The sequence below is a fragment of the Erythrolamprus reginae genome, chromosome 7 (assembly GCF_031021105.1).
Source record: "Erythrolamprus reginae isolate rEryReg1 chromosome 7, rEryReg1.hap1, whole genome shotgun sequence".
NCBI classification, from domain to species: domain Eukaryota; kingdom Metazoa; phylum Chordata; class Lepidosauria; order Squamata; family Dipsadidae; genus Erythrolamprus; species Erythrolamprus reginae.
The window spans coordinates 8992201-9006092 of record NC_091956.1 but is presented as its reverse complement, the minus strand read 5'-3'; the positions used below and the strand labels follow the sequence as shown (position 1 = coordinate 9006092).

The following is a 13892-nucleotide window of genomic DNA, read 5'->3' as shown; positions in this document are numbered from 1 at the left end:
TATCTACGAGACCACCTTCTGCCGCACGAATCCCAGCGACCGGTTAGGTCCCACAGAGTTGGCCTTCTCCGGGTCCTGTCAACTAAACAATGTCGTTTGGCGGGCCCCAGGGGAAGAGCCTTCTCTCTGGCGGCCCCGGCCCTCTGGAACCAACTCCCCCCAGAGATTAGAATTGCCCCCACCCTCCTTGCCTTTCGTAAGCTCCTTAAAACCCACCTCTGCTGTCAGGCATGGGGGAACTGAGATATTCTTTCCCCCTAGGCCTTTACAATTTATGCATGGTATGTTTGTTTGTATGTATGTTTGGTTTTATAAATAAGGTTTTTTAAAATTGTTTTAGTATTAGTTTTAGTATTGGATTTACATGATGTTTCGTACTATTGTTGTTAGCCGCCCCGAGTCTATGGAGAGGGGCGGCATACAAATACCATACATACATACATACATACATACATACATACATACATACATACATACATACATACATACATACACAAACAAACAAACAAACAAACAAACAAACAAACAAACAAACAAACAAAAAGACAAACACCTGAAGATTTATTTTGTACCGGTAGCGGAAATTTACCACCACTCCCCAAACCAGCAGCGATGACCAATGGTCCACACCCCTGAACTGATCGTCCGGTCACCGCAGATTGGAGACAAAAATAAACTTCTGCGCATACACAAAGGCTTATGGGCATGCGCAGAGGGTACAGAAGGGCTGCAAAAAAATTTACTACCACCCTGTGGGTGTGGCTTATTTGTGGGTGTGGCTTACCAGCCATGTGACCTGCAAAAGAAGGAGTGTCCCCCCTAAAGGAGGAGGATGGGTCACTTTATTTTAACCTTAGAACGAGGGAAAGGTTTCCGTTCTTTGTTTTTCAGCCCTGTAAACTCGTTTGCTCAATTTTATTTTATTTTATTATTTTATTTATTAGATTTGTATGCCGCCCCTCTCCGAAGACTCGGGGCGACTCACAACAATAATAAAAACAATATTCCAGCGAAAACAAATCTAATATTAAAAAGTACATAAAACCCTATCATATTTAAAAAAGCAAACAACATATACATACCCAAACATAAATATAAAAAAGCCTGGGGGAAAGTTATCTCAACTCCCCCATGCCTGGCGGTATAGATGGGTCTTGAGTAATTTACAAAAGACAAGGAGTGTGGGGGCAGTTCTAATCTCTGGGGGGAGTTGATTCCAGAGGGCCGGGGCTGCCACAAAGAAGGCTCTTCCCCTGGGGCCCGCCAAACGACATTGTTTGGTCGACGGGACCCGGAGAAGGCCAACTCTGTGGGACCTTATCGGTTGCTGGGATTTGTGCGGTAGCAGGCGGTTCCGGAGGTACTCTGGTCCAATGCCATGCAGGGCTTTAAAGGTCATAACCAACACTTTGAATTGTGACCGGAAACTGATCGGCAGCCAATGCAGGCCACGGAGTGTTGCAGAAACGTGGGCAAATCTAGGAAGCCCTACGATGGCTCTCGTGGCCGCGTTCTGCACGATCTGAAGTTTCCGAACACTTTTCAAAGGTAGCCCCATGTAGAGAGCGTTGCAGTAATCGAAACTCGAGGTGATGAGGGCATGAGCGACGGTGAGCAGTGACTCCCTGTCCAAATTTATTTATTTATTATTTATTTATTGGATTTATATGCAGCCCCTCTCCGAAGACTCGGGGCAGCTAACAGCAACAGTGTACAATAATAATCCAATACTAAAAATGAATTAAAAACCCCTTAATATAAAAACCAAACATACATATGAACATACCATGCATAAAATTGTAAAGGCCTAGGGGGAAAAGGAATCTTAATTCCCCCATGCCTGGCGACAGAGGTGGGTTTTAAGTAGCTTACGAAAGGCAAGGAGGGTGGGGGCAATTCTAATCTCTGGGAGGAGTTGGTTCCAGAGCTGCCACAGAGAAGGCTCTTCCCCTGGGTCCCACCAAGCAGCATTGTTTAGTTGATGGGACCCAGAGAAGACCCACCCAAATAGGGCCGCAACTGGTGCACCAGGCAGACCTGGGCAAACGCCCTCCTCGCCACAGCCGAAAGATGATGTTCCAGTGTCTGCTGTGGATCGAGGAGGACGCCCAAGTTGCGAACCCTCTCTGAGGGTGTCAATAGTTTCCCCCCCCCCCCAGGGTAATGGACAGACAGATGGAATTGTCCTTGGGAGGCAAGACCCACAGCCACTCCGTCTTGTCTGGGTTGAGTTTGAGTTTGTTGACACCCATCCAGGCCCCAACAGCCTCCAGGCACTGGCACATCACTTCCACTGCTTCGTTGATTCCCAAGATAGGTGATTTTTCCCTGAATGAGATACACATTTTATTTTGGGAATGTAAACTGTTGTCTTTTAGGGCGAATGAAGACAGGATCTGACAGTCACCAATATTCATGGAACAAGGCAAGCCACACAGGGAAGGGGGGAAGGATGTTGACCCCGGGCATCCAGTAGAGAAATAGGATCAGGTTCCTGGCCTGCAGCTGGAAGGCCAAAAAGAGGAAAGACCCCCCAACCTCAACCACGCAGACGTATTCACAGGCAATCTTCCTCACAGAGAGAACTTTCCTTTTATGAAGGCCTTCAACCTTCAGAAATGGAAATAAATAGCTTGAAATCCTACGTGCATTAGGAGTTAGGGATCTGTGTTTATTTCGGACAGCTTTCTCCAATAGAAACATGGAAACATAGAAGACTGACGGCAGAAAAAGACCTCATGGTCCATCTAGTCTGCCCTTATATTATTTCCTGTATTTTATCTTAGGATGGATATATATTCATCCCAGGCATGTTTCAATTCACTTCCTGTGGATTTATCAACCACGTCTGCTGGAGGTTTGTGCCAAGCATCTACTACTCTTTCAGTAAAATAATATTTTCTCACATTGCTTCTGATCTTTCCCCACCTAACCTCAGATTGTGCCTCCTTGTTCTTGTGTTCCCTTTCCTATTAAAAACAATTCCCCCCTGAACCTTATTTAACCCTTTAACATATTTAAATGTTTCGATCATGTCCCCCATTTCCCTTCTGTCCTCCAGACTATACAGATTGAGTTCATTAAGTCTTTCCTGATACGTTTTATGCTTAAGACCTTCCACCGATTTTGTAGCCCGTCTTTGGACCCATTCAATTTTGTCAACCTCTTTTTGTAGGTTAGGTCTCCAGAACTGGACACAGGATTCCAAATGGGGTCTCACCAGCGCGCTATACAGCGGGCTCACAATCTCCCTCTTCCAACTTGTTATACCTCTAGCTATGCAGCCAAGCCTTCTCCTTGCTTTCCCTACTGCCTGACTACACTGTTCACCCATTTTGAGACTGTCAGATCAGGTGCTGTCAAACTGGCAATCTGTCAATCAGGTACTCCCCATGGCATCGGACCAGAATACCTCCGGAACCGCCTTCTACCGCACGAATCCCAGCAGCCAATAAGGTCCCACAGAGTTGGCCTTCTCCAGGTCCCGTCGACAAAACAATGTCATTTGGCGGGCCCCAGGGGAAGAGCCTTCTCTGTGGCGGCCCCGGCCCTATGGAATCAACTCCCCCCAGAGATTAGAACTGCTCCCATCCTCCTTGTCTTTCGCAAATTACTTAAGACCACCCTGTATCACCAGGCATGGGGGAACTGAGACACCTTCCCCAGGCTTTTATATTTTGTTTGGTATGGTTTTAAATGATGGGGTTTTACATGTCTTTAATATTAGATTTGTTTCATTGTAATATTGTTTTATTATTGTTGTGAGCTGCCCCGAGTCTTCGGAGAGGGGCGGCATACAAATCTAATAAATTATTATTATTATTTTCGTGCTCCATGAGCCTCTGGGCGGCCTGTTTTCCACCACCCTGGGCTCTGGAGGTTGACTGATCCTTCCAAGGTCAGTAAAATGAGGACTCAGATTGTTGGGGTCTGAAAAATACTGATGCTGGGGTCAGTTTAAAGTAAAGTTTATTCACCACATAGCAGAGACAGAGTAGCTATACGAATTGTATCCAAGCACAAACTGCAACAATATCGGCTTTTCTGGTTTTTATACATTGTTTCTTCCCGCTCAAAATAATTGACGCGCATTTTAATTTCCCGGGCATTTTAAACCAATCACCATTCAACAGTCTATGACTCAACTATTTACATAATGCTAATGAATATTCAACAGGGTCAATATGCTGCCTTTCTGTAAACTGCTTAGAAAGGGCTGTAAAGCACTGTGAAGCGGTATATAAGTCTGTTCTGTCTGGGTCCCCCCAGACGCCAACACCAACCAAAAAGAGTAGCCAGACACACTGGTAAAAAGCAAAGGCAGTTTATATAATTGAAAGCAAACACAGGTAACAAAAAATGTTCTTACAGACAGGAACACTATGAAGCTTCACAGAGGCAATAAAACAGGATTCTTGCTGGCAAAAACAACGCTGGAGATAATAAAACCCACGCCTCCCCCAAGTCTTCTAGACTTCTAGGCCACAAGCCAAGATCAGAGACGCCAAGAATCAAAGCAAGGTCACAGGACTCCCAGTTGATAACTCTCCACAAGACTGTAAGGGCGGGCCTGCCTTTTCAACCCTGCTGAGGAGAACCACACCCAAACCCAGCTGTTGCCAATTCAGGGATGGAAATACCTTTCTAATTGGCCCCTTCTTTGAGCTGCACGTTGCTGCCTCATGTCTATTATAGCCTGTGCGTCTTCATCCAATGAATCCAGGCTACTAGCTGGGGAGAGCCCCCCCCCGGGGGGGGTCTCAGGCTGCTCTCCCTCCTCCTCTTCCTGACGTTCCTCTCCCCCATCTGCCTGGTCCTCCCCCTCCTGTTCACTGTCCTCCTCCTCTGGGCATGGATCCGGCAGAGCTCCAGCCGGTCCCTGAGGAGCCTCAGGCTGAATCACAACATAAGTCTAAATGCTATTGCTATTGCTAAACAGTCACTTACTTTTGCTGTTGTCTCTCTGAGATCCTGGATGCTTCAGCAGCTAATTTCCTGACGATGAAATCTTCCCTTTTCAAGACTTCTCCACTTCCTCGAAAGCCCAATTCTACCAGTTGCCGGGCCATTTCTTCATTCTGGAGAAATAAATCAGAATTCGGATGAACCAGAATCTTCCAAAGACTGTCTGACACTCTAACGCAGTGTTTTTCAACCAGTGTGCCGTGGCACACTAGTGTGCCATGAGACATGGTCAGGTGTGCCGCGAAGACGGAAGTTCAGGTTCTGGTCTCACAACTTTTTGCTTAGAGAGAGAGAGAAAGAAAGAGTGAGAGAAAGAGAGAGAAAGAAAGAGTGAGAGAAAGAGAGAAAGAAAGCAAGAGAGGGAGAAAGAGAGAGAGGGAGAAAGCAAGAGAGAGAGAAAAGAGAGAGAAAGAGAGAAAGTGAAAGAGAGAGAAAGCAAGTGAGAGAGAGAAAGAGAGAAAGAAAGCAAGAGTGAAAGAGAGAAAGCAAGTGAGAGAGAGAAAGAGAGAAAGAAAGAGTGAGAGGGAAAGAAAGCAAGAGAGAGAGAGAGAAAAAAGGAGAGGAAGGGAGAGAGAGAAAGAGAAAAATGAGCAAAAAGGGGAAGAAAAAAGAGAAATGAAAAAATGATTGAGACAGAGAATGAGAGGAAAGAAAGAGAAACAAGAGAGAGAGAGAGAGAGGTGACTCTTGATTTAAAGCATATGATAAAAAGCACCCAAAAAATAAGAGAGAAAAAACCCCAACCCTCACCTGTTTTTGGAAATGGTTCAGGAGTCTGTATATATGCACACACATGCACGCACACACACACACACACACACACACAGAGAAGAGGGGGAGGAGACAGGGATGGAAAAAGAGAGGAGAGTGTCTTAGAATGTCGTTTTGTGTCCTTTGGGTTGGTGGTGTGCCCCAGGATTTTGTAAATGTAAAAAATGTGCCGCGGCTCAAAAAAGGTTGAAAATCACTGCTCTAACGTATGGTAAATGTTTCATTTTGACTGTAAAACTCACTTGGATGAGTAACGAAACTCATTTAATAAACTTTGGTCCAAAGGCCATGATTATTTTTTTTTCACAACTGTTACAATACTAAACAACATGGTTATGACCTATAAAGCCCTTCATGGCACCGGACCAGATCATCTCAAGGACCGCCTTCTGCTGCACGAATCCCAGCGACCAGTTAGGTCCCACAGAGTGGGTCTTCTCCGTGTCCCGTCAACTAAATAATGCCACTTGGCGGGACCCATGGGAAGAGCCTTCTCTGTGGTGGCCCCGGCCCTCTGGAACCAACTCTCCCCAGAGATTAGAATAGCCCCCACCCTCCTTGCCTTTCGTAAGCTACTTAAAACCCACCTCTGCCACCAGGCATGGGGGAATTGAGATTCCCTTTCCCCCTAGGCCTTTACAATTTTTTGCATGGTATGTCTGTATGTATGTTTGGTTTTTATAATAATGGGTTTTTAATTGTTTTTAGTATTGGATTATTATTATATGCTGTCTTATTTCTGCTGTTAGCTGCCCTGAGTCTCCGGAGAGGGGCGGCATACAAATCCAATAAATAAATAATAAATAAATAAACAAACAAACACAGTATCAACAGTAAAGACCTTCAAATTTCTAGGTTCGAACCTATCTCAAGATCCAAAATGGACTATGTATTACTGACTATGACAATTTTTATTTTTTATTGAAATTTTGTGAGCCGCCCCGAGTCCACAGAGAGCGGCGGATATAAGTCCAATGAATAAATGAATAAATAAATAAAATGGATACCTAACATCAAAAACAATATTTTTTCTGTGTCAACTCAGGAAGCTCAAACTGCCCAAGGAGCTGCTGATCCAGTTCTACAGAGGAATCATTGAGTCCGTCATCTGCACCTCTATAAGTGTCTGGTTTGGTTCTGCAATCCAACAGGACCGACACACTTACAAAATTGCTGAGTTAAAGAGGCCATATCTCTTCCACATCCATTCGGAAATAATAAGTGGTACCATTTAAAACAAAAGTGAGGTAATATTTCCACCTAGTGGCCAATCAGAGGAACTGCAGTCCAATTTCATGGATCTACTACATCCCTTAGGAAGTTCTAGAAAAGTTTGAATCACAGGTTTCAAAGGGAAAAATAGCTTTTTGGAAGACACAACACAACTTCTGAAGGACATTATGGAATATAGTGTCCCTCCTCTTCTCAAAGGATTTCAGGAAGGCCAAGTTGGTTACTGCAGGAAAAAGCTCCAAGCCATCATCGGAGGTTGGATTGTCATCTGTCAAAGATGCTATAGAGACGCTGTAACGTTGAGCATGGGGAGTTGGGTGGAGGGTTGAGATAGATGTCCTTTAAGGTCTCTTCAAAATTTATTGGCCTTTGGTTATGATAAAGGAAGGAATAAGAAAAACAGGCATTGAAGAAAGAGATTAAGAAAGGGAAGGGATCAATAGGCCTAGAAAATAAAATGAAAAAAAGATTGAGATCATGGATAAGAGGATGAATTCGGCCAATGAAACTAATCTTGCGGGAAGGAACTGATGGGATGATGGGATAAGGTAAGAGGACATGTGGTCAGTAGAATTCGAGACCAAGGTATAAAGAATAAATTAGAATTACTTTATAATATGTAAATCAGTGTTTTTCAACCTCTTTTCTTCAATAGAGAATAGAATAGAATAGAATTTTATTGGCCAAGTGTGATTGGACACACAAGGAATTTGTCTTTGGTGCAGATGCTCTCAGCGTACATAAAATAAAATATACATTTGTCAAGAATCATGTGGTACAACACTTAATGATTGTCACAGGGGTCAAATAAGCAATGAAGAAACTATCATTACTATCACTGATCTTCCAGTTATGACTATGACTGTAAGTTGTTGCTTGTATCCTTATGATTTATATTGCTTGTTTCTTTATTGCTTATTTGACCCCTATGACAATCATTAAGTGTTGTGCCTCATGATTCCTGACAAATGCATCTTTTTTATGTGCACTGAGAGCATGTGCACCAAAGACAAATTCCTTGTGTGTCCAATCACACTTGGCCAATAAAGAATTCTATTCTATCCTATTCTATTCTATCTTTCTATCCCATTCCACTCCATTCTATTCCATATTTTCTCTATCCCATCCTAACCTATTCCTGTTCATAGAAACATAGAAATATAGAAGACTGACGGCAGAAAAAGACCTCATGGTCCATCTAGTCTGCCCTTATACTATTTCCTGTATTTTATCTTAGGATGGATCTATGTTTATCCCAGGCATGTTTAAATTCAGTTGCTGTGGATTTACCAACCACGTCTGCTGGAAGTTTGTTCCAAGGATCTACTACTCTTTCAGTAAAATAATATTTTCTCATGTTGCCTTTGATCTTTCCCCCAACTAACTTCAGATTGTGTCCCCTTCTTCTTGTGTTCACTTTCCTATTAAAAACACTTCCCTCCTGAACCTTATTTAACCCTTTACCATATTTAAATGTTTTGATCATGTCCCCCCTCTTCCTTCTGTCCTCCAGACTATACAGATTGAGTTTGTTAAATCTTTCCTGATACGTTTTATGCTTAAGACCTTCCACCATTCTGGTAGCCCGTCTTTGGACCCGTTCAATTTTGTCAATATCTCTTTGTAGGTGAGGTCTCCAGAACTGAACACAGTACTCCAAATGTGGTCTCACCAGCGCTCTATATAAGGGGATCACAATCTCCCTCTTCCTGCTTGTTATACCTCTAGCTATGCAGCCAAGCATCCTACTTGCTTTTCCTACCGCCCGACCACACTGCTCACCCATTTTGAGACTGTCAGAAATCACTACCCCTAAATCCTTCTCTTCTGACGTTTTTGCTAACACAGAACTGCCAATACAATACTCAGATTGAGGATTCCTTTTCCCCAAGTGCATTATTTTACATTTGGAAACAATGGAACATGTTCTGTTCCATTCCATTCCATATATAAGACTAGATTTATTTATTTATTATTTATTTATTTATTCAATTTTTATGCCGCCCTTCTCCTTAGACTCAGGGCGGCTTACAACATGTTAGCAATAGCACTTTTTTAACAGAGCTAGGCTATTGTCCCCACAATCCGGGTCCTCATTTTACCCACCTCGGAAGGATGGAAGGCTGAGTCAACCTTGAGCCGGTGATGAGATTTGAACCGCTGACCTTCAGATCTATAAGTCAGCTTCAGTGGCCTGCAGTACAGCACTCTTTTTCTACCATCAATCTTCTATGTTTCTGTTTCTATATTTTCTCTATTCGATTCTACTCTACTCTATTGTATTCTAGTCTAGTCCATTCCATTCCATCCTATTCCACTTCATATTTTCTATTCTATTCTATTCTACTCTATTGTATTCTAGTCTATTCCAGTCTAGTCTAGTCTATTATGGAGAGGTTGGTCACATTCAAGTGCGGTTCCATCTGGGAAAGAAAGCTAAGATTCTTCTTCACCGGGTCATTTTTAGGACAAATACATCCATTTGGGCAACATGTATTGTGACCCTTGGTGGGTCTGGGGAGGTTTCCTTTTGCATAAACCCGACCCCACCCGATCAGCTGAGGATTCAACTCAGAGAAAGCCTTAACCCTCAGCCCTCCTCGAGTGGGGACCAACCGGCTTTTAACCCTAAACGGGGGCTCCGCTGTCCGGTTCCGTCCTCCTCGGCCGGCGGTTGCAGACGGGAGAGCTTGCACTCAGGGATCGCGACGGCGTTGCACTCTGCCCATGCTCCTTGCAAGGCAGGCAGGCTCACCTCCAGATAAAAGAGATCCTGCGTGGTGATCTGGGAGTCCAGGTACTCCTCGTAAGTGTTAAACTGGGTGACGATGTGATCCAAGACCGCGCTGGCATCGTCGCCTTCCACGCCCGCCATCCCCGACGGCAGCTCGAGCCCAGCCGGCTAGCCGCGTCCCTGGCAACGGCCCGCCCCGACCCTAGCAACGGCCCGCGGCTTAGATGGCTTGTCATCCCGCCCCCGCCCCCGGCCCAGCCAATCGCTCGGAAGCATCACGCTCTCAGCCCGCCCACCACCAGCCCGGCTGGCCAATCGCAGGAGGAAACTTCCATTCCAAACCCTCAAAATATACAGTATACAGTACATCAGAACTCTTCGAACTTAGAATAGAATTTTTTATGGACCAAGTGTGATTGGACACACAAGGAAATTGTCTTTGGTGCAGATGCTCTCGGTGTACATAAAAGAAAAAAGATACATTTGTCAGGAATCATAAGGTACAACTATGATTGCCATAGGGTGCAAATAAACAATCAGGAAACAATATTAATAATATAGAATAGAATAGAATAGAATAGAATAGAATTCTTTATTGGCCAAGTGTGATTGGACACGAGGAATTTCTCATTGGTGCATAGGCTCTCAGTGTACATAAAAGAAAAAGATACATTTGTCAAGAATCATGAGGTACAACAATGATTGCCATAGGGTGCAAATAAACAATCAGGAAACAATATTAATAATATAGAATAGATTAGAATTCTTTATTGGCCAAGTGTGACTGGACACACAAGGAATTTCTATCTATCTATCTATCTATCTATCTATCTATCTATCTATCTATCTATCTATCTATTTATTATATTTGTATGCCGCCTCTCTCCGAAGACTAGATAGAAACAATGTACAATACAAATCCAATAATACGAAGTTAAAAACCCATAATTTAAAAAACATGCACACAACACACCATACATAAATTATATAGGCCTGGGGAAGATATTTCAATTCCCCCATGCCTGACGGCAGAGGTGGGTTTTGAGAAGTTTACAAAAGGCAAGGAGGGTGGGGGCAATTCTGATCTCTGGGGGGAGTTGGTTCCAGAGGGCAGGGGCCGCCACAGAGAAGGCTCTTCCCCTGGGTCCTGTCAAATGACATTGTTTAGTTGACAGGACCCAGAGAAGGCCAACTCTGTGGGACCTAACCGGTCGCTGGGATTCGTGCGGCAGAAGGCGGTCCCGGAGATATTCTGGTCCGGTGCCATGAAGGGCTTTATAGGTCATAACCAACACTTTGAATTGTGACCGGAAACTGATCGGCAACCAATGCAGACTGCAGAGTGTTGATGTAACATGGGCATGCTGGCTGGGGAATTCTGGGAGTTGAAGTCCAAATTTCTTCAAGTTGCCAAGGTTGGGAAACACTGGCTTAGATGGACTTGGTTCCACCTCTTCAGAGTCCGTGAGTAAAGGAGCTGGCTGTGATTCAACCACAACAATGACTCGTTTAGCAACTGCTTCATTTAGCAGCGGGCATTCTGGTTGGTTGTAAGTTGAGAACTCACTCTACGTTCTGAATCTGCTGTGGTAGATACCTATATATTTGCTCAAACCGCCCTGGGATTCGTGGCTGTTCTTTTTAACCAAAGTTATTTTTAGCTCTCGTCTCAAATCATAATGATTCCTAACGCGGGGCCATAATTAAAATTGATTGTTGATTGCTTGCATTCAAGTGTAATTGAACCTTCTTGTAATTTTCCACTAAGCAATTTCCATCCCGTTCGTCTGTTGCGTAGCAGTTGTGTTACCGCAAGTATCGAAGTATGTAAATGTTAATTTATCAAGAGAAAATGCGCTTGCAATAAAAAAAAATCATAACACCATTTTCCGAGAGAGAAAATTTATGCAGCAATCAGATAGACACATCGAGGTGAGTGTGTAAACCACGTTAGGTTGTGGGGAAAGTTGAGGGATATTTTGTATGTGTGTGGGTGTGGGGTATCTCATTCTGCTTATGGGTTGCTGGGATTCTTTCAATGCTGATATATTTGTGGTGTAGAAAGCCAGCATAGAAATATAGAAACGTAGAAGATTGACGGCAGAAAACGACTTCATGGTCCATCTAGTCCAGGGTTTCCCAACCTTGGCAACTTGAAAATATCTGGACTTCAACTCTCAGAATTCCCCAAATGTATCTTCGAATAGCCAAGGTTGGGAAACACTGATCTAGTCTGCCCTTATACTATTTCCTGTATTTTTATCTTAGGATGGATATATATTTATCCCTGGCATATTTAAATTCAGTTACTGTGGATTTACCAACCATGTCTGCTGGAAGTTTGTTCCAAGGATCTACTACTCTTTCAGTAAAATAATATTTTCTCACCTTGCTTCTAATCTTTCCCCCAACTAACCTCAGATAGTGTCCCCTTGTTCTTGTGTTCACTTTCCTATTGAAAACACTTTCCTCCTGGACCTTATTTAACCTTTTAACATATTTAAATGTTTTGACCGTGTCCCCCCTTTCCCTTCTGTCCTCCAGACTATATAGATTGAGTTCATGAAGTCTTTCCTGATAAGTTTTATGCTTAAAACTTTCCACCGTTTTTGTAGCCCGTCTTTGGACGCGTTCAATTTTATCAATATCTTTTTGCAGGTGAGGTCTCCAGAACTGAACACAGTCTTCCAAATGTGGTCTCACCAGCGCTCTACACAGCGGGATCACAATCTCCCTCTTCCTGCTTGTTATACCTCTAGATATGCAGCCAAGCATTCTACTTGCTTTCCCTACCGCCTGACCGCACTGTTCAAACTTCCCAGCTCTTGCTGGCTTGCAAACTCTTTCATTGTTACTCTCTCTGAATAAGGTTTTTTTCAAAGCCCTAACCAGGGGATAAAATAATGTGCTGAAACTGACCAGACTAAGGACGCTAGCCTGATGAATACCTGGTAAGCAGATTCCATTCCCTATTTTCCTCCCCAAAATCTAAGGTGCATATTATTATTATTATTATTATTATTATTATTATTATTATTATTAATATTATTATTATTATTAATTAATTAATTAGATTTGTATGCCGCCCCTCTTCGAAGACTCGGGGCAGCTCAGAACAATAATAACAGTACAAATCCAATAGTTAAAAGAATTTAAAACCCTTAATATAAAAGCAATCATGCATCTCATACAAACCATGCATAAAATGGAACGGTCCAGGGGAATCAATTTCCCCATGCCTGATGACAGAGATATGTTTTAAGGAGTTTGAGAAAGGCAAGGAGGGGGGAGCAATCCTAATCTCCGGGGGAGTTGATTCCAGAGGGTCGGGCCCGCCACAGAGAAGGCTCTTCCCCTAGTGTTCTGTCGGGGTCTCTGGTAGACTCCTCCCAAAAATTCACAGGTACAAATTTCAGACACACACACGTTTGAAAATTCAATACAATGTTCTCTATAAGGAAAATTCACTTAAACTAAGTCCTCTTTTGGGATAGCAAAGAGCACTCGTCTCCAAACAAACTGGTAATTTGTACAAGTCCCTTATCAGTTCTGTGATACTTAGCTTGCAGCTGTGAGGCAATTCACAGTCCTTCTTCTTTCACAAAGTGAAACACACTTTGCTCTGGTTTAGTTTCAAAGCGGGGGAAACATCAGCACACAAAAGGTCAAAGTCAGTAAAGCAGTAACGAAACACAACGATCAGATAATCCTCCACAATGGCCAAACCCACAGGCTGCTATTTATAGCAGCCTCACTAATCACCACAGCCCCACCCAACCACAGGTGGCCTCATTTTCTTTGATAATAATCTCTCAGTTGTTGCTGCCTATGCATCGCTCTCCGCATGCGTGGCTGTATCATTAACTCTTGTTCTGAATCCAAGGAAGATTGATCTCCTTCTGAGCTGTCTGCCACACTCTCCTCCCTGTCACTCATGTCTTCTTGGTCAGAGGAGCCTTCATCAGCAGATTCCACCGGGGGCAAAACAGGCCTGCAGCATGTGGACGTCTCCCCCACATCCACAGTCCTTGGGGCAGGAGCTGGGCCAGAGCTAACCACAACACCTAGATCCCTCCATTGTTTCGTCGATGGGACCCGGAGAAGGCCAACTCTGTGGGACCTAACCGGTTGCTGGGATTCGTGCGGCAGAAGGTGGTCTCGGAGATATTCTGGTCCGATGCCATGAAGG

At 43.7% G+C, this 13892-nt stretch overlaps 1 protein-coding gene across 4 annotated transcripts in view; it reads right to left on the bottom strand.

Annotated features, from left to right (window-relative positions):
* The window catches only part of CFAP299 (cilia and flagella associated protein 299), a 192870-nt gene extending 182987 nt beyond the window's left edge, over nt 1–9883 (bottom strand). For all 4 annotated transcript variants that reach the window (XM_070756937.1, XM_070756938.1, XM_070756935.1 and 1 more), the window contains exons 1-2: nt 9725–9883; nt 4948–5078 (exon numbers count right to left, since the gene is read on the bottom strand). In XM_070756937.1, coding sequence (XP_070613038.1) covers nt 4948–5078; nt 9725–9844 — 251 coding nt within the window. In that variant the 5' untranslated portion in view covers nt 9845–9883. The remainder of the gene's footprint in view (nt 1–4947; nt 5079–9724) is intronic.
* Nucleotides 9884–13892: the final 4009 nt, after the last annotated feature.